Here is a 24424-nt window from a genome sequence, read left to right as displayed (position 1 = left end):
AGGATGTGCTGTGGGGTTCAGGAGTCTATTGAGTCTGTCGTGAGAGGATGTGCTGTGGGGTTCAGGTGTCTATTGAGTCTGTCGTGAGAGGATGTGCTGTGGTGTTCAGGAGTCTATTGAGTCTGTCGTGAGAGGATGGATGTGCTCTATTGAGTCTGTCGTGAGAGGATGTGCTGTGGGGTTCAGGAGTCTATTGAGTCTGTCGTGAGAGGATGTGCTGTGGTGTTCAGGAGTCTATTGAGTCTGTCGTGAGAGGATGTGCTGTGGGGTTCAGGAGTCTATTGAGTCTGTCGTGAGAGGATGTGCTGTGGGTTCAGTTCAGGATGTCTATTGAGTCTGTCGTGAGAGGATGTGCTGTGGTGTTCAGGAGTCTATTGAGTCTGTCGTGAGAGGATGTGCTGTGGTGTTCAGGAGTCTATTGAGTCTGTCGAGAGGATGTGCTGTGGGGTTCAGGTGTCTATTGAGTCTGTCGTGAGGATGTGCTGTGGGGTTCAGGTGTCTATTGAGTCTGTCGTGAGAGGATGTGCTGTGGTGTTCAGGAGTCTGTCTGTGAGAGGATGTGCTGTGGTGTTCAGGAGTCTATTGAGTCTGTCGTGAGAGGATGTGCTGTGGGGTTCAGGAGTCTATTGAGTCTGTCGTGAGAGGATGTGCTGTCTTCAGGAGTCTATTGAGTCTGTCGTGAGAGGATGTGCTGTGGGGTTCAGGAGTCTATTGAGTCTGTCGTGAGAGGATGTGCTGTGGTGTTCAGGAGTCTATTGAGTCTGTCATGAGAGGATGTGCTGTGGTGTTCAGGAGTCTATTGAGTCTGTCGTGAGAGGATGTGCTGTGGTGTTCAGGAGTCTATTGAGTCTGTCGTGAGAGGATGTGCTGTGTTCAGGAGTCTATTGAGTCTGTCATGAGAGGATGTGCTGTGGTGTTCAGGAGTCTATTGAGTCTGTCGTGAGAGGATGTGATGTGCTGTGTTCAGGAGTCTATTGAGTCTGTCGTGAGAGGATGTGCTGTGGTTCAGGAGTCTATTGAGTCTGTCGTGAGAGGATGTGCTGTGGGGTTCAGGAGTCTATTGAGTATGTCGTGAGAGGATGTGCTGTGTTCAGGAGTCTATTGAGTCTGTCATGAGAGGATGTGCTGTGGTGTTCAGGTGTCTATTGAGTCTGTCGTGAGAGGATGTGCTGTGGTGTTCAGGAGTCTATTGAGTCTGTCATGAGAGGATGTGCTGTCGGGTTCAGGAGTCTATTGAGTCTGTCGTGAGAGGATGTGCTGTGGGGTTCAGGAGTCTATTGAGTCTGTCGTGAGAGGATGTGCTGTGGTGTTCAGGAGTCTATTGAGTCTGTCGTGAGAGGATGTGCTGTGGGGTTCAGGAGTCTATTGAGTCTGTCGTGAGAGGATGTGCTGTGGGGTTCAGGAGTCTATTGAGTCTGTCGTGAGAGGATGTGCTGTGGGGTTCAGGAGTCTATTGAGTCTGTCGTGAGAGGATGTGCTGTCGGGTTCAGGAGTCTATTGAGTCTGTCGTGAGAGGATGTGCTGTGGGGTTCAGGAGTCTATTGAGTCTGTCTGTGGAGTCTAGAGTCTGATGTGCTGTGGGGTTCAGGTGTCTATTGAGTCTGTCGTGAGAGGATGTGCTGTGGTGTTCAGGTGTCTATTGAGTCTGTCATGAGAGGATGTGCTGTCGGGTTCAGGAGTCTATTGAGTCTGTCGTGGGAGGATGTGCTGTGGTGTTCAGGTGTCTATTGAGTCTGTCGTGAGAGGATGTGCTGTGGGGTTCAGGTGTCTATTGAGTCTGTCGTGAGAGGATGTGCTGTGGTGTTCAGGTGTCTATTGAGTCTGTCATGAGAGGATGTGCTGTCGGGTTCAGGAGTCTATTGAGTCTGTCGTGAGGGGATGTGCTGTGGGGTTCAGGTGTCTATTGAGTCTGTCGTGAGAGGATGTGCTGTGGGGTTCAGGAGTCTATTGAGTCTGTCGTGAGAGGATGTGCTGTGGTGTTCAGGAGTCTATTGAGTCTGTCGTGAGAGGATGTGCTGTGGGGTTCAGGAGTCTATTGATTCTGTCGTGAGAGGATGTGCTGTGGGGTTCAGGAGTCTATTGAGTCCGTCGTGAGAGGATGTGCTGTCGGGTTCAGGAGTCTATTGAGTCTGTCGTGAGAGGATGTGTTGTGGGGTTCAGGAGTCTATTGAGTCTGTCGTGAGAGGATGTGTTGTGGTGTTCAGGAGTCTATTGAGTTTGTCGTGAGAGGATGTGCTGTGGGGTTCAGGTGTCTATTGAGTCTGTCGTGAGAGGATGTGCTGTGGTGTTCAGGTGTCTATTGAGTCTGTCATGAGAGGATGTGCTGTCGGGTTCAGGAGTCTATTGAGTCTGTCGTGAGAGGATGTGCTGTGGTGTTCAGGAGTCTATTGAGTCTGTCGTGAGAGGATGTGCTGTGGGGTTCAGGAGTCTATTGAGTCTGTCGTGAGAGGATGTGCTGTCGGGTTCAGGAGTCTATTGAGTCTGTCGTGAGAGGATGTGCTGTCGGGTTCAGGAGTCTATTGAGTCTGTCGTGAGAGGATGTGCTGTGGTGTTCAGGAGTCTATTGAGTCTGTCGTGAGAGGATGTGCTGTCGGGTTCAGGAGTCTATTGAGTCTGTCGTGAGAGGATGTGCTGTGGTGTTCAGGAGTCTATTGAGTCTGTCGTGAGAGGATGTGCTGTCGGGTTCAGGAGTCTATTGAGTCTGTCGTGAGAGGATGTGCTGTCGGGTTCAGGAGTCTATTGAGTCTGTCGTGAGAGGATGTGCTGTGGTGTTCAGGAGTCTATTGAGTCTGTCGTGAGAGGATGTGCTGTGGTGTTCAGGAGTCTATTGAGTCTGTCGTGAGAGGATGTGCTGTCGGGTTCAGGAGTCTATTGAGTCTGTCGTGAGAGGATGTGCTGTGGGGTTCAGGAGTCTATTGAGTCTGTCGTGAGAGGATGTGCTGTGGGGTTCAGGAGGATAACATTCAGTCTGGGCCCTATGGGCCCTAGTCAAAGGTAGTGTACCACACAGCCCTATGGGCCCTAGTCAAAGGTAGTGTACCACACAGCCCTATGGGCCCTAGTCAAAGGTAGTGCACTACACAGCCCTATGGGCCCTAGTCAAAGATAGTGCACTACACAGCCCTATGGGCCCTAGTCAAAGGTAGTGTACCACACAGCCCTATGGGCCCTAGTCAAAGGTAGTGCACCACACAGCCCTATGGGCCCTAGTCAAAGGTAGTGCACAACACAGCCCTATGGGCCCTAGTCAAAGGTAGTGTACCACACAGCCCTATGGGCCCTAGTCAAAGGTAGTGCACCACACAGCCCTATGGGCCCTAGTCAAAGGTAGTGCACCACACAGCCCTATGGGCCCTAGTCAAAGGTAGTGCACCACACAGCCCTATGGGCCCTAGTCAAAGGTAGTGCACTACACAGCCCTATGGGCCCTAGTCAAAGGTAGTGCACCACACAGCCCTATGGGCCCTAGTCAAAGGTAGTGCACTACACAGCCCTATGGGCCCTAGTCAAATGTAGTGCACAACACAGCCCTATGGGCCCTAGTCAAAGGTAGTGCACTACACAGCCCTATGGGCCCTAGTCAAATGTAGTGCACTACACAGCCCTATGGGCCCTAGTCAAAGGTAGTGTACCACACAGCCCTATGGGCCCTAGTCAAAGGTAGTGCAAACAGCCCTATGGGCCCTAGTCAAAGCACCACACAGCCCTATGGGCCCTAGTCAAAGGTAGTGCACAACACAGCCCTATGGGCCCTAGTCAAAGGTAGTGTACCACACAGCCCTATGGGCCCTAGTCAAAGGTAGTGCACCACACAGCCCTATGGGCGATAGTCAAAGGTTGTGCACAACACAGCCCTATGGGCCCTAGTCAAAGGTAGTGCACTACACAGCCCTATGGGCCCTAGTCAAAGGTAGTGCACAACACAGCCCTATGGGCCCTAGTCAAAGGTAGTGCACCACACAGCCCTATGGGCCCTAGTCAAAGGTAGTGCACCACACAGCCCTATGGGCCCTAGTCAAAGGTAGTGCACTACACAGCCCTATGGGCCCTAGTCAAAGGTAGTGCACCACACAGCCCTATGGGCCCTAGTCAAAGGTAGTGTACCACACAGCCCTATGGGCCCTAGTCAAAGGTAGTGCACCACACAGCCCTATGGGCCCTAGTCAAAGGTAGTGCACTACACAGCCCTATGGGCCCTAATCAAAGGTAGTGCACCACACAGCCCTATGGGCCCTAGTCAAAGGTAGTGCACCACACAGCCCTATGGGCCCTAGTCAAAAGTAGTGCACCACACAGCCCTATGGGCCCTAGTCAAAGGTAGTGCACCACACAGCCCTATGGGCCCTAGTCAAAGGTAGTGCACTACACAGCCCTATGGGCCCTAGTCAAAGGTAGTGCACCACACAGCCCTATGGGCCCTAGTCAAAGGTAGTGCACCACACAGCACTATGGGCCCTAGTCAAAGGTAGTGCACCACACAGCCCTATGGGCCCTAGTCAAAAGTAGTGCACCACGCAGCCCTATGGGCCCTAGTCAAATGTAGTGCACTATGAAGGGAATAAGGTGCCATTTGGAATGGATCCTCAGACTTGAGTCACTGGTCCTGGCGACTGCTTGTTGTTCATACCGTATTGTTTTAATGATTAACCTTGTACTGCAGTGGGCTAAATCAGGCCACACAGAGTGTTTCTGGGTCTTAAACAAATCTACTTTGAAACAAAAGTATACACATCACACACATGGTTATGGGTTTAAATGTTTACCTTGTCAGATATAGAGTTGAAATATATTCCAATTTGATTTACATTCCAAATCTAAAATGTATATACATCACAGAAGACTGAATTATAACAAAACCAAACATTGTATTTTCTGATTTAAAAATGTAATTCTGTTTATTAATTATGAAAAATGTTAACACTCCACCCATGAGGCCACTCGGTCATCTGACTGCAGGAAAGCGGTAGCGACACAGCGATTTTATTGTAAACCCATGGATTTTCTCATCAGTAGGTTAAACTGGTTTTCAGATGATGCTTACCTTGGGTCAATGACACTAGACTTTAACAGATGTGATGGTATCCTAAGTCAATCAGTAACAAAAATGACACAAAGTCACTTGACATTGGGAAGGTGAATAAACCTTTCCCAAGGTTTCTTTCTCAGCACATAGGAACATCTTACTGATTTGACAAGTTCTGTTTTGTTATTGTGTGTTTATCTGTATGTTACCTTCCTGTAGTTGGCCATCTGGGAGGATTCTGTATGGAGGAATGGTCTAAGATCACCCCAATGTGTTCTCCGACTCATAAAACATTTAAGAAAAAGTCTTAGTGCTGTTTCCATGCAAGGTGGAGGCAGGTAGTCTAGTGGTTAGAGTGTAGGGGCGGCAGATAGCCTAGTGGTTAGAGTGTAGGGGCGGCAGGTAGCCTAGTGGTTAGAGTGTAGGGGCGGCAGGTAGACTAGTGGTTAGAGTGTAGGGGCGGCAGGTAGCCTAGTGGTTAGAGTGTAGGGGCGGCAGGTAGCCTAGTGGTTAGAGTGTAGGGGCGGCAGGTAGCCTAGTGGTTAAAGTGTAGGGGCGGCAGGTAGCCTAGTGGTTAGAGTGTAGGGCCGGCAGGTAGACTAGTGGTTAGAGTGTAGGGGCATCAGGTAGCCTAGTGGTTAGAGCGTTGGGCCAGTAACCGAAAGGTTGCAAGATCGAATCCCTGAGCTGACAAGGAAAGAAACTGCCATTCTGCCCCTGAACAAGGCAGTTAATGTCAGGATTTGGCCAGGGTTGTTCCGATTTTTGGTCACTAGATGCCCCCATTGTGCTTTTTGACCTTTTGCTTTCCCTTGATCCCCATTATTATTTGCACCTGTGCCTCGTTTTCCCTGATTGTATTTAAACCCTTGGTTTCCCTCAGTTCTTTGCTCTGTGTTTGTATGTTAGCACCCATCCCTAGTGTTCTGTGTGCTCTTGTTGATCCCGGTGGACGCTCTTGTGGAATTCTGTTTTTTGTTCTTGTTTATTTATTTTTGAGTATCTTTTGAGGCTTTTTGTGCTATACCTACCACCTTGTGGATTTGCCTTTTTGTCTTGGAGGATTACCTTGTGGATTGCCTTGTTCTTGTGGAATTCCTTTTGAGCTTGTGGAGTTACATGTTTTCCTGAAGGACTTCACTTTTTACTTTATTAAATACACAGTCTCAAGTACTGCTGTGTCTGCCTCATATTCTAGGTTCTGCTGACTATTCGTGGCTCAGTTGGTTAAGTGACTGTTTCTCACTCCGGAGACCCGGGTTCGTAACCGGGTCCTGACAGTTAACCCACTGTTCCTAGGCCGTCATTAAAAATATGAATTTGTTCTTAACTGACTTGACGAGTTAAATAAATGGGGGGGTGAGGTGTTGAAGGGGAGTAATTTTTGACCCCTACCTTTTTGAGAAAATAATTATTCATTTCTTAAACAAAATCTCTTTCTCTGAGCAATTGTATTAGCTTAAAATCATTTAATTTTCCCATTTTGTTTGAGCATGCAATATATTTCAGTCTTTGAATCATGTATTTTATACAGTCATTTTTGCTACTCTTTATCAAGGGTGTTAATAATTTGGGACCCAACTGTATACTTCAAAATTAGAGATATGTTGAACCTGGATCCATCATAATGATTCTACATGTTATAGTATGATCCTGGATCATCATAATGATTCTACATGTTATAGTATGAACCTGGATCCATCATAATGATTCTACATGTTATAGTATGAACCTGGATCATCATAATGATTCTACATGTTATAATATGAACCTGGATCATCATAATGATTCTACATGTTATAGTATGAACCTGGATCCATCATAATGATTCTACATGTTATAGTATGATCCTGGATCATCATAATGATTCTACATGTTATAGTATGATCCTGGATCATCATATTGATTATACATGTTATTGTATGAACCTGGATCATCATAATGATTCTACATGTTATAATATGAACCTGGATCATCATAATGATTCTACATGTTATAATATGCCATAGCCTTTCCAGGCCAAAAGTTAAACTACTGTTATGGTTATGATATTCTATGGTGTCGTGTCACTAGACTTTGACCAGATATTATTGCATCCAAAGATCAACTGTACATAGAACATAGATACAGAGACACTTGACATCAGGAAGGTGCTCTCTCAGCACAACGGAAAATATCTCAATGACTTGACATGTTCTGGTTGTGAATTCAGCCTACAAGGTAAGAATCTTCCCAGGGATTATTATAAAGTGTGTAGAGACATTAAGTGTATGTTGTTATTTTACTAGTGAATGAAATTAAAACAATCAGATCTAACAGTCAATTTCACCTGCGACAGCTACGTGACAGTTCAATCATACAAAATGGCGCTAACTGGGTGTTGACGATAAAATTGAAAAACATATTGTTCGTATATCGTATTATAGGATTCGTATATCTGGTTATTTTACCATTTGTAAAAATGTTAATTTATCATAGTTCTAAATCATCTTTCAGAATATCGGAACGTGTTGTTTTCAAAATGTCCATGATTTCCTGCTCTTTGTGTAATTTGGTATGAAAGCACTGAACATACTTCTCTTAACATTGTTATTATGAATTAAATGTATTAATAGCATAATAATAGCATACCTGTTGAACAAAGCAACACACTAGAATGAGTGAAATGATTAACGGAGAAAGTGAGATATTATTATCAATAGTTTCTCTACATGGAGAAGAGGTGAAACATATCAGTCACCACTACATGTTCATGTGATGCATTAAATCACCTGACTGTTTGGATGTGTCTGTCAGTAAATGTTTTATTTCTAAGAGATAATGAATAAAAGAGAATAATTTAACTTCAATAATTATTTGTCACTGTGTTAACCACAACCAACATGTTGGATCTCTGTTTAGGGGTCAGTGCTCTGAAATGAGTCTCTCTGGGAAGAGAGAGGAGGGGGGCCCTGTCTCTAAAATGAGTCTCTCTGGGGAGAAAGAGGAGGGGGTACCTGCCGCTAAAATGAGTCTCTCTGGGGAGAAAGAGGAGGGGGGCCCTGCCGCTAAAATGAGTCTCTCTGGAGAACATGACACCAAAGCTAAGAGGTGAGATGACAATATTACATAAGAACCTATATAGAGTTTATTTCTAAAACCTTATATCAACAACAAAAAATCACGTTATTTTTCATCAGAAACGATTGCTTATGGGGAACATTCATGTATCTGTAAAATATTGATTTAAAAAAAAAAAAAAGATTTTAATTCATTGATTTGTGTATGAAATTTTGTTTTGCAAAACACTATATTGCTGGAATGAAATGTTTGTATCCAGTATATTTGACTGTTATATGTGGATGTCTCACCAGCACACACACACACACACACCACACAACACACACCACACAACACACCACACCACACACCACACACCACACACCACACACACACACACACACACATCTTTGCCAGCACACACACACATACATCTATATAATTATTAGGCAATAGGGGAATAACGGAGTTCGTTACTGTGTTGAGACACCAAAGTTTATTGTTCAATTTGCTTTTTTCTTTACGGTCAGGGACAGTATGTGTGTAGCCAGATTCTTTTCACTCGCTATCCTCGTTTCATTTTGTGATTCACCGGATATGTCATAATCCTCGAGTCGAGTGACAGACGAACAACCTGCCAGCTAGTGGAGTTAGTCGGTACAGCTAGGTAAGCTACTGTTGACTAACCCCATTCTGTACAAATTTGTGTAACCGCAAATTCAAACGAGGCTGCAATGGAAACTAGTGTGACTGTAGCGACTGTGTTGGCATCAAAATCTGGGATGTGAACTACGTTTCTATTCAAGCATTGATTGTCATGGTAATGGTTTGATAGCATTGATTTTGCTGGAAAGAGGAGAAATTGTGCTTTACAAGGGTATCCATATTACAGTTGACCTGGAAGTATTAGGTTTTTTTGGAGGCTAAAAAAAGGTCAATTGTACGGAACAGCACGATGTACAAAGTGCATTACTCACCACGAACTGCAAGAAGCTTTTTCCTTTAATGAATCCGATGAGAAGGATATACTGCTTTCCCGGAACAGGCCCAGATCTCCATCATTTGCGTGAAGAAAAGACGGAGGAAAAGAGGACCCAGATCGGGCTGCCTTTTGAGAATCCGTAGGCAAGCGAGTAAACTCCCACTGCCATCCATTTTACTTGCTAACATGCAATCATTGGAAAATAAAATGGATGACCTATTACGATTATCTGACAAACGGGACATAAAGAACTGTAGTATCTTATGTTTCACCGAGTCGTGGCTGAATGACGACAGGGATAATATAGAGCTAGCGGGATTTTCAATGCACCGGCAGAACAGAGAAGCAATGTCTGGTAAGACGAGGGGTGGGGGTGTGTGTCTTTTTTTAAAATAACAGCTGGTGTGTGATGTCTAATATTAAAGAAGTCTCAAGGTATTGCTCGCCTTTGGTAGAATACCTTATGATAAGCTGTAGACCACACTATCTACCAAGAGAGTTCTCATCTATATTATATTTAGCCGTCTACTTACCAACACAGACCGCTGCTGGCACTAATACCGCACAAAACCAACTCTACAAGGCCATAAGCAATCAAGAAAATGCTAGAAGCGGCGCTCCTAGTGGCCGGGAACGTTAATGCAGGCAAACTTAAATTAGTTTTACCAAATTTTTACCAGCTTGTCACATGTGCAACTAGAGGAAAATAAACTCTAGACCACCTTTACTCCACACACAGAGATGCATACAAAGCTCTCCCCTGCCCTCCATTTGGCCAATTTGACTATAACTCTGTCCTCCTGATCCCTGCTTACAAGCAAAAACTAAAGGAGGAAGTACCAGTGACTCGCTCAATACGGAAGTGGTGAGATGACGGAAAGCTACACTACAGGACTGTTTTTCTGGGGGGTGTTTTGGAATATGTTACGGGATTCGCCCAATGGCATTGAGGAGTATACTACATCAGTCATTGGCTTCATCAATAAGAGCATTGACAAAGTCGTCCCCACAGTGACCATACATACACATCCCAACCAGAAGCAAAGGATTACAGGCAACATCTGCATCGAACTAAAGGCTAGAGCTGCCGCTTTCAAGGACCGGGACAATAAGCAAGTGTCTTCACTGACATTTTCAACCTCTCCCTGACTCAGTCTCTAATACCTACATGTCTCAAGCAGACCACCATAATCCCTGTGTCCAAGGAAGCGAAGGTAACCTGCCTGAATGGCTACGTCGGTAGCCATGAAGTGCTTTGAAAGGCTGGTTATCGCTCACATCAACAGCATCTTCCTGGATACCCTAGAACCACTCCAATTCGCATACTTCCCCAACAGATCCAAAGATTACGCAGTCTCAATCACACTCCACACTGCCCTTTCCCACCTGGACTAAAGGAACACCAATGTGAGAATGCTATTCATGGACTACAGCTCAGCGTTCAAAACTATAGTACCCTCGAAGCTCATCACTAAGGTGTGGACCCTGGGACTAAACACCTCCTTCTGCAACTGGATCCTGGACTTCCTGATGGGCCGCCCCCAGGTGGTAAGGTTAGGCAACAACACGTCTGCCACGCTGATCCTCAACACTGGGGCCCCTCAGGGGAGTGTACTTAGTCCCCTCCGGTACTCCCTGTTCGACCACAACTGCGTGGCCAAACACGACTCCAACATCATCAAGTTTGATGAAGACACAACAGTGGTAGGCCTGATCACCGACAACATTGAGACAGCCTATAGGGACATTTGGGTACAAAACATTTGTTTTGTACCCTGCTGCTCTTCATTTAAATGTTTTACTTCAGTTTATTCGGTTAATACTTTCTTAACACTTCTTGAACTGCACTGTTGGTTAAGGGTTTATAAATAAGCATTTCACAGTAAGGTCTACACTTGTTGCATTTGGCGCATGTGACAAATACAGTTGGATTTGATTATGCATGCTGTACGTTACGTCAAGACACTTCGCTATTTAACGTACAGCATCAGAGGGGACAGTTTTTCTACTTTTCTCCAATACTATCGGGCCATTACCATGGGCGTAGAAACGTAATTCACACCACAAATGTTGATGCCAACACAGTCCCCACAGTCCTATTAGTTTTCATTTTGGCCTCGTTTGAATGCTGTGGTTGCGCAAATTTGAACGGAATGGGGTTAGTCGACAGTTATTTTTGGGGCGCCTCAAGTAGTCTGGACACATGACATGGAGCCCAGTTTCATAATATTACCTTATGTCCCGAGTTATGAAGTAATCACGAAAAAGCTGTCCTTATTTTAGGGCATTTTTCATTAATTCTATTGAGCACCGTGGCACCAACACGCCTTCTGAACGTGCTATTCCCATCCCACTGCTCTGCGTCACAATGCCAGCTTTGCTATTGTTATCAATGACACCTGCCTGTGTGAACCTTGTAACCTTGGTTAACATAAAATAACAAGGTTATGGCTATTTAGTGTGCACCTACACTCTATGCCTGGGTACACGTTGTGGTGACCCTCAGTCCTAGCGATGGCTATTTAGTCGCTACACTCTATGCCTGGGTACACGTTGTGGTGACCCACAGTCCTAGCGATGGCTATTTAGTCGCTACACTCTATGACTGGGTACACGTTGTGGTGACCCACAGTCCTAGCGATGGTTATTTAGTGGGCACCTACACTCTATGCCTGGGTACACGTTGTGGTGACCCACAGTCCTAGCGATGGTTATTTAGTGGGCACCTACACTCTATGCCTGGGTACACGTTGTGGTGACCCACAGTCCTAGCGATGGTTATTTAGTGGGCAACTACACTCTATGCCTGGGTACACGTTGTGGTGACCCACAGTCCTAGCGATGGCTATTTAGTCGCTACACTCTATGCCTGGGTACACGTTGTGGTGACCCACAGTCCTAGCGATGGCTATTTAGTGTGCACCTACACTCTATGCCTGGGTACATGTTGTGGTGACCCACAGTCCTAGCGATGGTTATTTAGTCGCTACACTCTATGCCTGGGTACACGTTGTGGTGACCCACAGTCCTAGCGATGGTTATTTAGTCACTACACTCTATGCCTGGGTACACATTGTGGTGACCCACAGTCCTAGCGATGGTTATTTAGTCGCTACACTCTATGCCTGGGTACACGTTGTGGTGACCCACAGTCCTAGCGATGGTTATTTAGTCACTACACTCTATGCCTGGGTACACGTTGTGGTGACCCACAGTCCTAGCGATGGTTATTTAGTCACTACACTCTATGCCTGGGTACACGTTGTGGTGACCCACAGTCCTAGCGATGGTTATTTAGTCGCTACACTCTATGCCTGGGTACACGTTGTTGTGACCCACAGTCCTAGCGATGGTTATTTAGTCGCTACACTCTATGCCTGGGTACACGTTGTGGTGACCCACAGTCCTAGCGATGGCTATTTAGTGGGCACCTACACTCTATGCCTGGGTACACGTTGTGGTGACCCACAGTCCTAGCGATGGTTATTTAGTCGCTACACTCCATGCCTGGGTACACGTTGTGGTGACCCACAGTCCTAGCGATGGTTATTTAGTCGCTACACTCCATGCCTGGGTACACGTTGTGGTGACCCACAGTCCTAGCGATGGTTATTTAGTCGCTACACTCTATGCCTGGGTACACGTTGTGGTGACCCACAGTCCTAGCGATGGTTATTTAGTCGCTACACTCCATGCCTGGGTACACGTTGTGGTGACCCACAGTCCTAGCGATGGTAATTTAGTCGCTACACTCCATGCCTGGGTACACGTTGTGGTGACCCACAGTCCTAGCGATGGTTATTTAGTCGCTACACTCCATGCCTGGGTACACGTTGTGGTGACCCACAGTCCTAGCGATGGTTATTTAGTCGCTACACTCCGTGCCTGGGTACACGATGTGGTGACCCACAGTCCTAGCGATGGCTATTCAGTCACTACACTCTATGCCTGGGTACACATTGTCGTGACCCACAGTCCTAGCGATGGCTATTTAGTCGCTACACTCTATGCATGGGTACACGTTGTGGTGACCCACAGTCCTAGTGATGGTTATTTAGTGGGCACCTACACTCTATGCCTGGGTACACGTTGTGGTGACCCACAGTCCTAGCGATGGTTATTTAGTCGCTACACTCTATGCCTGGGTACACGTTGTCGTGACCCACAGTCCTAGCGATGGTTATTTAGTCGCTACACTCTATGCCTGGGTACACGTTGTGGTGACCCACAGTCCTAGCGATGGCTATTTAGTGGGCACCTACACTCTATGCCTGGGTACACGTTGTGGTGACCCACAGTCCTAGCGATGGTTATTTAGTCGCTACACTCCATGCCTGGGTACACGTTGTGGTGACCCACAGTCCTAGCGATGGTTATTTAGTCGCTACACTCCATGCCTGGGTACACGTTGTGGTGACCCACAGTCCTAGCGATGGTTATTTAGTCGCTACACTCCATGCCTGGGTACACGTTGTGGTGACCCACAGTCCTAGCGATGGTAATTTAGTCGCTACACTCCATGCCTGGGTACACGTTGTGGTGACCCACAGTCCTAGCGATGGTTATTTAGTCGCTACACTCTATGCCTGGGTACACGTTGTGGTGACCCACAGTCCTAGCGATGGTTATTTAGTCGCTACACTCCGTGCCTGGGTACACGATGTGGTGACCCACAGTCCTAGCGATGGCTATTCAGTCACTACACTCTATGCCTGGGTACACGTTGTCGTGACCCACAGTCCTAGCGATGGCTATTTAGTCGCTACACTCTATGCATGGGTACACGTTGTGGTGACCCACAGTCCTAGTGATGGTTATTTAGTGGGCACCTACACTCTATGCCTGGGTACACATTGTGGTGACCCACAGTCCTAGCGATGGTTATTTAGTCGCTACACTCTATGCCTGGGTACACGTTGTGGTGACCCACAGTCCTAGCGATGGTTATTTAGTCGCTACACTCCATGCCTGGGTACACGTTGTGGTGACCCACAGTCCTAGCGATGGCTATTCAGTCACTACACTCTATGCCTGGGTACACGTTGTGGTGACCCACAGTCCTAGCGATGGCTATTTAGTCGCTACACTCTATGCCTGGGTACACGTTGTGGTGACCCACAGTCCTAGTGATGGCTATTTAGTGGGCACCTACACTCTATGCCTGGGTACACATTGTGGTGACCCACAGTCCTAGCGATGGTTATTTAGTCGCTACACTCCATGCCTGGGTACACGTTGTGGTGACCCACAGTCCTAGCGATGGTTATTTAGTCGCTACACTCCATGCCTGGGTACACGTTGTGGTGACCCACAGTCCTAGCGATGGCTATTCAGTCACTACACTCTATGCCTGGGTACACGTTGTGGTGACCCACAGTCCTAGCGATGGCTATTTAGTCGCTACACTCTATGCCTGGGTACACATTGTGGTGACCCACAGTCCTAGCGATGGCTATTTAGTCGCTACACTCTATGCCTGGGTACACGTTGTGGTGACCCACAGTCCTAGCGATGGCTATTTACCCACAGTCCTAGCGATGCACACTACACTCTATGCCTGTGTACACGTTGTGGTGACCCACAGTCCTAGCGATGGCTATTTAGTCTCTACACTCTATGCCTGGGTACACGTTGTGGTGACCCACAGTCCTAGCGATGGTTATTTAGTCGCTACACTCTATGCCTGGGTACACGTTGTGGTGACCCACAGTCCTAGCGATGGTTATTTAGTCGCTACACTCTATTCCTGGGTACACGTTGCGGTGACCCACAGTCCTAGCGATGGTTATTTAGTCGCTACACTCTATGCCTGGGTACACGTTGTGGTGACCCACAGTCCTAGCGATGGTTATTTAGTCACTACACTCTATGCCTGGGTACACGTTGTGGTGACCCACAGTCCTAGCGATGGTTATTTAGTCGCTACACTCTATGCCTGGGTACACGTTGTGGTGACCCACAGTCCTAGCGATGGTTATTTAGTCACTACACTCTATGCCTGGGTACACGTTGTGGTGACCCACAGTCCTAGCGATGGTTATTTAGTCGCTACACTCTATGCCTGGGTACACGTTGTGGTGACCCATAGTCCTAGCGATGGTTATTTAGTCGCTACACTCTATGCCTGGGTACACGTTGTGGTGACCCACAGTCCTAGCGATGGCTATTTAGTGGGCACCTACACTCTATGCCTGGGTACACGTTGTGGTGACCCACAGTCCTAGTTATGGCTATTTAGTCGCTACACTCTATGCCTGGGTACACGTTGTGGTGACCTTCAGTCCTAGCGATGGCTATTTAGTCGCTACACTCTATGCCTGGGTACACGTTGTGGTGACCCACAGTCCTAGAGATGGATATTTAGTGGGCATCTACACTCTATGCCTGGGTACACGTTGTGGTGACCCACAGTCCTAGCGATGGCTATTTAGTGGGCACCTACACTCTATGCCTGGGTACACGTTGTGGTGACCCACAGTCCTAGCGATGGCTATTTAGTGGGCACCTACACTCTATGCCTGGGTACACGTTGCGGTGACCCACAGTCCTAGCGATGGTTATTTAGTCGCTACACTCTATGCCTGGGTACACGTTGTGGTGACCCATAGTCCTAGCGATGGTTATTTAGTCGCTACACTCTATGCCTGGGTACACGTTGTGGTGACCCACAGTCCTAGCGATGGCTATTTAGTGGGCACCTACACTCTATGCCTGGGTACACGTTGTGGTGACCCACAGTCCTAGTTATGGCTATTTAGTCGCTACACTCTATGCCTGGGTACACGTTGTGGTGACCTTCAGTCCTAGCGATGGCTATTTAGTCGCTACACTCTATGCCTGGGTACACGTTGTGGTGACCCACAGTCCTAGCGATGGTTATTTAGTCGCTACACTCTATGCCTGGGTACACGTTGTGGTGACCCACAGTCCTAGAGATGGATATTTAGTGGGCATCTACACTCTATGCCTGGGTACACGTTGTGGTGACCCACAGTCCTAGCGATGGCTATTTAATGGGCACCTACACTCTATGCCTGGGTACACGTTGTGGTGACCCACAGTCCTAGCGATGGCTATTTAGTGGGCACCTACACTCTATGCCTGGGTACACGTTGCGGTGACCCACAGTCCTAGCGATGGTTATTTAGTCGCTACACTCTATGCCTGGGTACACGTTGTGGTGACCCACAGTCCTAGCGATGGTTATTTAGTCACTACACTCTATGCCTGGGTACACGTTGTGGTGACCCACAGTCCTAGCGATGGTTATTTAGTCGCTACACTCTATGCCTGGGTACACGTTGTGGTGACCCACAGTCCTAGCGATGGTTATTTAGTCACTACACTCTATGCCTGGGTACACGTTGTGGTGACCCACAGTCCTAGCGATGGTTATTTAGTCGCTACACTCTATGCCTGGGTACACGTTGTGGTGACCCATAGTCCTAGCGATGGTTATTTAGTCGCTACACTCTATGCCTGGGTACACGTTGTGGTGACCCACAGTCCTAGCGATGGCTATTTAGTGGGCACCTACACTCTATGCCTGGGTACACGTTGTGGTGACCCACAGTCCTAGTTATGGCTATTTAGTCGCTACACTCTATGCCTGGGTACACGTTGTGGTGACCTTCAGTCCTAGCGATGGCTATTTAGTCGCTACACTCTATGCCTGGGTACACGTTGTGGTGACCCACAGTCCTAGCGATGGCTATTTAGTCGCTACACTCTATGCCTGGGTACACGTTGTGGTGACCCACAGTCCTAGCGATGGCTATTTAGTGGGCACCTACACTCTATGCCTGGGTACACGTTGCGGTGACCCACAGTCCTAGCGATGGTTATTTAGTCGCTACACTCTATGCCTGGGTACACGTTGTGGTGACCCACAGTCCTAGCGATGGTTATTTAGTCGCTACACTCTATGCCTGGGTACACGTTGTGGTGACCCACAGTCCTAGCGATGGTTATTTAGTCGCTACACTCTATGCCTGGGTACACGTTGTGGTGACCCACAGTCCTAGCGATGGTTATTTAGTCGCTACACTCTATTCCTGGGTACACGTTGTGGTGACCCACAGTCCTAGCGATGGTTATTTAGTCGCTACACTCTATGCCTGGGTACACGTTGTGGTGACCCACAGTCCTAGCGATGGTTAATTTAGTCGCTACACTCTATGCCTGGGTACACGTTGTGGTGACCCACAGTCCTAGCGATGGTTATTTAGTCGCTACACTCTATTCCTGGGTACACGTTGTGGTGACCCACAGTCCTAGCGATGGTTATTTAGTCGCTACACTCTATGCCTGGGTACACGTTGTGGTGACCCACAGTCCTAGCGATGGTTATTTAGTCGCTACACTCTATGCCTGGGTACACGTTGTGGTGACCCACAGTCCTAGCGATGGTTATTTAGTCGCTACACTCTATGCCTGGGTACACGTTGTGGTGACCCACAGTCCTAGCGATGGTTATTTAGTCGCTACACTCTATGCCTGGGTACACGTTGTGGTGACCCACAGTCCTAGCGATGGTTATTTAGTCGCTACACTCTATGCCTGGGTACACGTTGTGGTGACTCACAGTCCTAGCGATGGCTATTTAGTGGGCACCTACACTCTATGCCTGGGTACACGTTGTGGTGACCCACAGTCCTAGTGATGGCTATTTAGTCGCTACACTCTATGCCTGGGTACACGTTGTGGTGACCTTCAGTCCTAGCGATGGTTATTTAGTCGCTACACTCTATGCCTGGGTACACGTTGTGGTGACCCACAGTCCCAGCGATGGTTATTTAGTCGCTACACTCTATGCCTGGGTACACGTTGTGGTGACCCACAGTCCCAGCGATGGTTATTTAGTCGCTACACTCTATGCCTGGGTACACGTTGTGTTGACCCACAGTCCTAGCGATGGCTGCCACATAGCCATCAAACGTTGAACATTTTCTGGTCATGGTTAACCATATTTGGTTATTTTCAGAAAAAGGTGTTATAATCTAAGCAAAACCTATGTCCCTGTCCTCTTTTTCAAGATGTGGTTAAACAGGCAGACGGCGAATTTCTGTTTCAAAATGGCTGATGGGTAATTTGATATGCATCGAAATCTTTGTTCGTAGGCATCGAATTGAGGGAATGCTGCGCAGGTTCACTGAGTTGCAAACCAAATGGATAAGTCTCGCTCATTGATTTGTAGATCTGACGCAGTTGGTACCTCTGATTTATGAGCCTAGCAAGTGACGCGAATGAGTTATGTCATACCTGCAGAAGGCCACAGGGAGCAAGGACGTGTCTATAGCAAGATAGCTATAAACCCATACTGTTTTTTGCCTTAAAAAACCTAAACCTAACAATCAATCACATTTATTTAAACAGCCCTTTTTAAATCAGCAGATGTCACAACGTGCTATACAGAAACTCTAACCCTTCTTATTACCTATTTTTGCCTCGGTGCTGGTTGATGAATTTGACAATGAATGCACAAGAAAAATAACACTATAATGTTCAGGCTTATTGATAATCGTTATAGTAATGAAGTATAATTTCAAAATATGAGCATTAAAACAGATAATAAAAACATGAATCATCACTATATTCATTCACAGTTGTCTGTTAAAGGCTTTTTCAGTCTTTCCTCTTGCATTAGCAGTATGGAAAGGGACAGAACATAGCCCAGAACATAGCCCCCACAGAAGTTCTCTTGCATTAGCAGTATGGAAAGGGACAGAACATAGCCCAGAACATAGCCCCCACAGAAGTTCTCTTGCATTAGCAGTATGGAAAGGGACAGAACATAGCCCCCACAGAAGTTCTCTTGCATTAGCAGTATGGAAAGGGACAGAACATAGCCCCCACAGAAGTTCTCTTGCATTAGCAGTATGGAAAGGGACAGAACATAGCCCAGAACATAGCCCCCACAGAAGTTCTCTTGCATTAGCAGTATGGAAAGGGACAGAACATAGCCCCCACAGAAGTTCTCTTGCATTAGTAGTATGGAAAGGGACAGAACATAGCCCAGAACATAGCCCCCACAGACATTAGAGTATTGAAAGAGACATAGCCCAGAACATAGCCCCCACAGAAGTTCTCTTGCATTAGCAGTATGGAAAGGGACAGAACATAGCCCCCACAGAAGTTCTCTTGCATTAGCAGTATGGAAAGGGACAGAACATAGCCCCCACAGAAGTTCTCTTGCATTAGCAGTATGGAAAGGGACAGAACATAGCCCCCACAGAAGTTCTCTTGCAGAATGGAAAGGGACATAGCCCCCACAGAAGTTCTCTTGCATTAGCAGAAAGGGACAGAACATAGCCCAGAACATAGCAGAAGTTCTCTTGCATTAGCAGTATGGAAAGGGACAGAACATAGCCCAGAACATAGCCCCCACAGAAGTTCTCTTGCATTAGCAGTATGGAAAGGGACAGAACATAGCCCCCACAGAAGTTCTCTTGCATTAGCAGTATGGAAAGGGACAGAACATAGCCCCCACAGAAGTTCTCTTGCATTAGCAGTATGGAAAGGGACAGAACATAGCCCCCACAGAAGTTCTCTTGCATTAGCAGTATGGAAAGGGACAGAACATAGCCCAGAACATAGCCCCCACAGAAGTTCTCTTGCATTAGCAGTATGGAAAGGGACAGAACATAGCCCCCACAGAAGTTCTCTTGCATTAACATTTTGCAATAAAACATGATTATGTGTCTCTCTGAAATGAAACCATCAAGTGATAGATTTCAAACAAACACATGGCTGTCAATAAACAATCGCATGCCAACAATCGATTAGCTAGTAAAAAAACACATCTATCACTTTTATAATTTCTTTAAACAATAACATCTAATTTACCAACTTTTATCAAAATGGATATAGAGCGATTTGGAATGAAACTATTATTATGTTTCCCCCTCTGAGCTCAGAGTAGATGAGAGATGCAATATTTGTCTCTGTTGTGTTGAAGTCCAATCAAGCAGGAGAGACCAGCCTCCCCTGTACCCAGCTGTGTGTCCATGAAGAGTGACCGGTCAATGTATAAATTGATAGACTTCAGAGAGGGAGATTATTCTACTGAACAAAGGTAAGAAGAACTCAGGGGTCCTGGTCAGTGAGTTAAACAACACTGTCTCTAGTCATTTCTCCTCTCCCATATTCCCATTTATTCTTGTTGTTTTCAAAATATATAGGCTAATGCTTATGTGTGTATGTGTGTGTGTGTGTGTGTGTGTGTGTGTGTGTGTGTGTGTGTGTGTGTGTGTGTGTGTGTGTGTGTGTGTGTGTGTGTGTGTGTGTGTGTGTGTGTGTGTGTGTGTGTGTGTGTGTGTGTGTGTGTGTGTGCCTCCTGGTTGAGGAAATGTAATCTCATGTTTTGTCCACAGAACCGAACAGGAGACAACAGAGTCAGAGATTCTCAGTCATCAAACAGACCTGGCCTCCATATTCAGTGTATGTGGTCCTGTTATGTACATTTGTTTTTGTTTACCTCCAGTAAAGTTGATGTGTCAATCATTCATTAATGTGTTCATGATAAAGCATTTCTTCCTTTGCTTAACTTATTTACTTTATTTATTTCAGTTGCTTGAAGAGAATATTATCACATTTATGAAGAACGAGCTGAAGATGTTCAAGAGGATTCTTAGTCCAGAACTCCCAGAAGGCTTTGAGAGTCAGAAGCAGGATAAGGAAGTGAATGCTGAAGATGAGAAGCATGAGAGCAGTGCCAGAGAGGGGGCTCTGAAGATCACACTGCACGTCCTGAGGAAAATGAACCAGAAGGAGCTTGCTGACACACTGGAGAAAAGTAAGAGCTGTCTGCCTCATGTTGAATGCTGTTTTATAACAAACATTTAAAAGTGGAAACTAAAGTACAGCTAAAGTAGTCGTGTAACACAATGACATTGTAGAAGCCTTAACACAACACCCAGTGAACTCATCAAGTAGCAGCAGCGATGTGTTGATTAATTTAGACAGGAGAGACAGAGGAGAAAGAGAGAGAGAGAGAGACAGAGGAGAAAGAGAGAGAGAGAGAGACAGAGGAGAACAGACAGAGAAAGACAGTGATAGATAGACAACAATAATGATACTGTCTGCAATATGAATAATAATAATATAATCAGTCACTCCAGTGTGTAATGCATTATGAAATCATTTACACATTTATACAGGCAGTTAAGAGAATAATGTATTATAATGCAAACCTTATAACACAGTCCTACAGTATTAAAACAGACGTAACATTAATATCCTCTGTGTTATTTCTTCATTCAGATGAACTTGCTGTGATTTGCCAACGTGAACTCAAATCTAATCTAAAGAAGAAGTTTCAATGTGTATTTGAGGGGATCGCTAAACAAGGAAACCCAACACTTCTCAATAAGGTCTACACAGAGCTCTACATCACAGAGGGTGGAACAGGAGAGGTCAATAATGAACATGAGCTGAGACAGATTGAGACAACAACCAGGAAACAAGCAAGACCAGAGACTGCAATCAAATGTAACGACATCTTCAAACCCTTAACTGGACAAGACAAACCTATCAGAACTGTGCTGACAAAGGGAGTCGCTGGCATTGGAAAAACAGTCTCTGTGCAGAAGTTCATTCTGGACTGGGCTGAAGGAAAAGCAAATCAGGATGTCCAATTTGTATTTTCATTCCCTTTTCGGGAGCTGAATTTGATGAAAGGGGAAAAACACACTTTGATTGAACTTCTCAACCACTTCTCAATGGAAACCAAAGAATCAAGAATCTCCAACTCCGACAAGAACAAAGTTCTGTTCATCTTTGATGGTCTGGATGAGTGCCGACTGCCCCTAGACTTCCAGAACAACAAAATCTGTTGTGACGTCACCAAGTCAACCTCAGTGGATGTTCTGCTGACAAATCTCATCAAGGGAAATCTGCTTCCCTCTGCTCTCCTCTGGATAACTACCCGACCTGCAGCAGCCAATCAGATCCCCCCTGAATGTGTTGACCAGGTGACAGAGGTACGAGGGTTCAATGACCCACAGAAGGAGGAGTACTTCAGGAAGAGATTCAGTGATGAGGACCTGGCCAGCAGAATCATCTCACACATAAACACATCACGGAGCCTCCACATCATGTGCCACATTCCAGTCTTTTGTTGGATTTCTGCAATAGTACTTGAACCAATGCTGAAACATAAGAGAGAAGAGATGCCCAAGACTCTGACTGAGATGTACACACACCTTGTGGTGTTTCATACCAAACAGAAGAATGAAAAGTATCTTGGGAAAGAAGAGACAGATCCACACTGGAATAAAGAGAGCATTCTGTCACTGGGAAAACTGGCTTTTCAACAGCTTGTGAAGGGCAATCTGATTTTCTATGAAGAAGACCTGAAAGAGGCTGGCATTGATGTCAATGAAGCCTTAGTGTACTCAGGATTGTGCACACAGCTCTTTAAAGAGGAATGTGGGCTGTACCAGGACAAGGTGTACTGCTTCGTGCATCTGAGCATTCAGGAGTTTCTGGCTGCTGTATATGTGTTCCTTTCATTCAGCAACAACAATGAGAATCTAATGGCCGAACCTCAAACATCCAGCAACGATTGTCTACTGAATCCAGAAGTTACTGTCTACAAGAGCGCTGTGAATAAAGCCTTACAAAGTGAGACGGGAAACCTGGACCTTTTCCTCCGCTTCCTTCTGGGCCTCTCAATGGAGTCCAATCAAAAGCACTTACGAGGTCTACTGACAACGAAAGGAAGCAGCTCACAGAGCCATGAAGAAACAGTCATTTACATCAAGGAGAAGATCAGTGAGAATCCCTCTCCAGAGAGGTGCATCAATCTGTTCCACTGTCTGAATGAACTGAATGACCATTCTCTAGTGGAGGAGATCCAAAGCTACCTGAGATCAGGAAGTGTCTCCAGTGATGAACTCTCACCTGCACAGTGGTCAGCGCTGGTCTTTGTGTTGCTGACTTCAGAAAAGGAGCTGGATGTGTTTGACCTGAAGAAATACTCCAGATCAGAGGAAGGTCTTCTGAGGCTGCTGCCAGTGGTCAAAGTCTCCAGAGCTGCTCTGTGAGTAAATACAAATACATTTAAGTGCTAATCATCAGGAAGAAATATTCACTTTATTCAGAAAAATATATTGAATCAATGCATTGGTGTTCAAATTGTATAACAATACGACAATACAATTCAGGGAGACGGAAGGTAAATCTATATGTTGTTTGGGAGAATAAACCAAATGCATCTGTCATTGTCCTTCCACACTGCTGGTTTTAAATGAACAGTGTGTTTGTGAAATCGTGATCTCTTTGTCAGGCTGTCAGGCTGTGGAGTCACAGAGGAAGGCTGTGCTTCTCTGGTCTCAGCTCTGAAGTCAAACCCCTCAAACCTGAGAGAGCTGGATCTGAGTAACAATGACCTGAAGGATTCAGGAGTGAAGCTGCTCTCTGCTGGACTGGGGAATCCCCACTGTAAACTGGAGACTCTGAGGTCAGTATTCCTGCAGTTGGTCAACAAGTGATAACTGTTCACTAGTTCCACATGTGTTTACCAGACACACATAGTCCACATCACATGTGTTTACCAGACACATAGTCCACATCACACAGACACATAGTCCACATCACATGTGTTTACCAGACACATAGTCCACATCACATGTGTTTACCAGACACACATAGTCCACACCATATGCGTTTGGACAGTGAAGCTTACAGATTTAAATTTGTCTCAATGCTCCAGCATTTAGGATTTTAGATATTATGTTTCATATTAGGCGGCAGTACAGAATGTCACCTTTGTTTTTAAGGTACTCATAAAAATATTTTTTAGCTTTTAGAAATGAAAGCACTTAATGGACCTAGTTCTCCCATTTGAAGAAGTACTACCATTGTATTTTTTAAAGCATCAGAGGTGAAGGTCTGGTCAGTCTACTCAGACATTTGTACAATACAGTTCTCTCTCTTCAAGCAATATTATGATAATTTCTAATAATGATACATTCATTCATTTATGAATAGATATGGCAGGTTTCAGGACACTGATGTACCTGAATATGTTGAAAAATATACTGCCACTATTTTCACTACCAAAGAATATCAGTGTGGTTTAAATATGATTTTACTATTTGCAGGCTGTCAGGCTGTCTAGTCACAGAGGAAGGCTGTGCTTCTCTGGTCTCAGCTCTGAAGGCAAATCCCTCACACCCAAGAGAGCTGGATCTGAGTAACAATGACCTGAAGGATTCAGGAGTGAAGCTGCTCTCTGCTGGACTGGGAATCCCCACTGTAAACTGGAGACTCTGAGGTCAGTATTCCTGTAGTTGGTCAACAAGTGATAAGATCCACATGTTTTACCAGATCCACATGTGTTTACCAGACACACATAGTCCACATCACATGTGTTTACC

General features: G+C 45.9%; 1 protein-coding gene across 1 annotated transcript in view; it reads left to right on the top strand.

Annotated features, from left to right (window-relative positions):
• The window catches only part of LOC135533059 (uncharacterized), a gene marked incomplete at its 3' end in the record, with an annotated part of 45918 nt that extends 21593 nt beyond the window's left edge, over positions 1-24325 (top strand). The window contains 8 exon segments of the mRNA XM_064960448.1: positions 7925-8113; positions 20002-20118; positions 20417-20483; positions 20613-20838; positions 21306-23085; positions 23332-23505; positions 24149-24279; positions 24282-24325. Coding sequence (XP_064816520.1) covers positions 7925-8113; positions 20002-20118; positions 20417-20483; positions 20613-20838; positions 21306-23085; positions 23332-23505; positions 24149-24279; positions 24282-24325 — 2728 coding nt within the window.
• Between the last annotated feature and the right edge of the window lie 99 nt (positions 24326-24424).

This window comes from Oncorhynchus masou, unplaced genomic scaffold, assembly GCF_036934945.1.
Source record: "Oncorhynchus masou masou isolate Uvic2021 unplaced genomic scaffold, UVic_Omas_1.1 unplaced_scaffold_2186, whole genome shotgun sequence".
Classification (NCBI taxonomy): domain Eukaryota; kingdom Metazoa; phylum Chordata; class Actinopteri; order Salmoniformes; family Salmonidae; genus Oncorhynchus; species Oncorhynchus masou.
The sequence above is the reverse complement of the archived record's forward strand: the minus strand, read 5'-3'. Positions and strand labels throughout refer to the sequence as shown.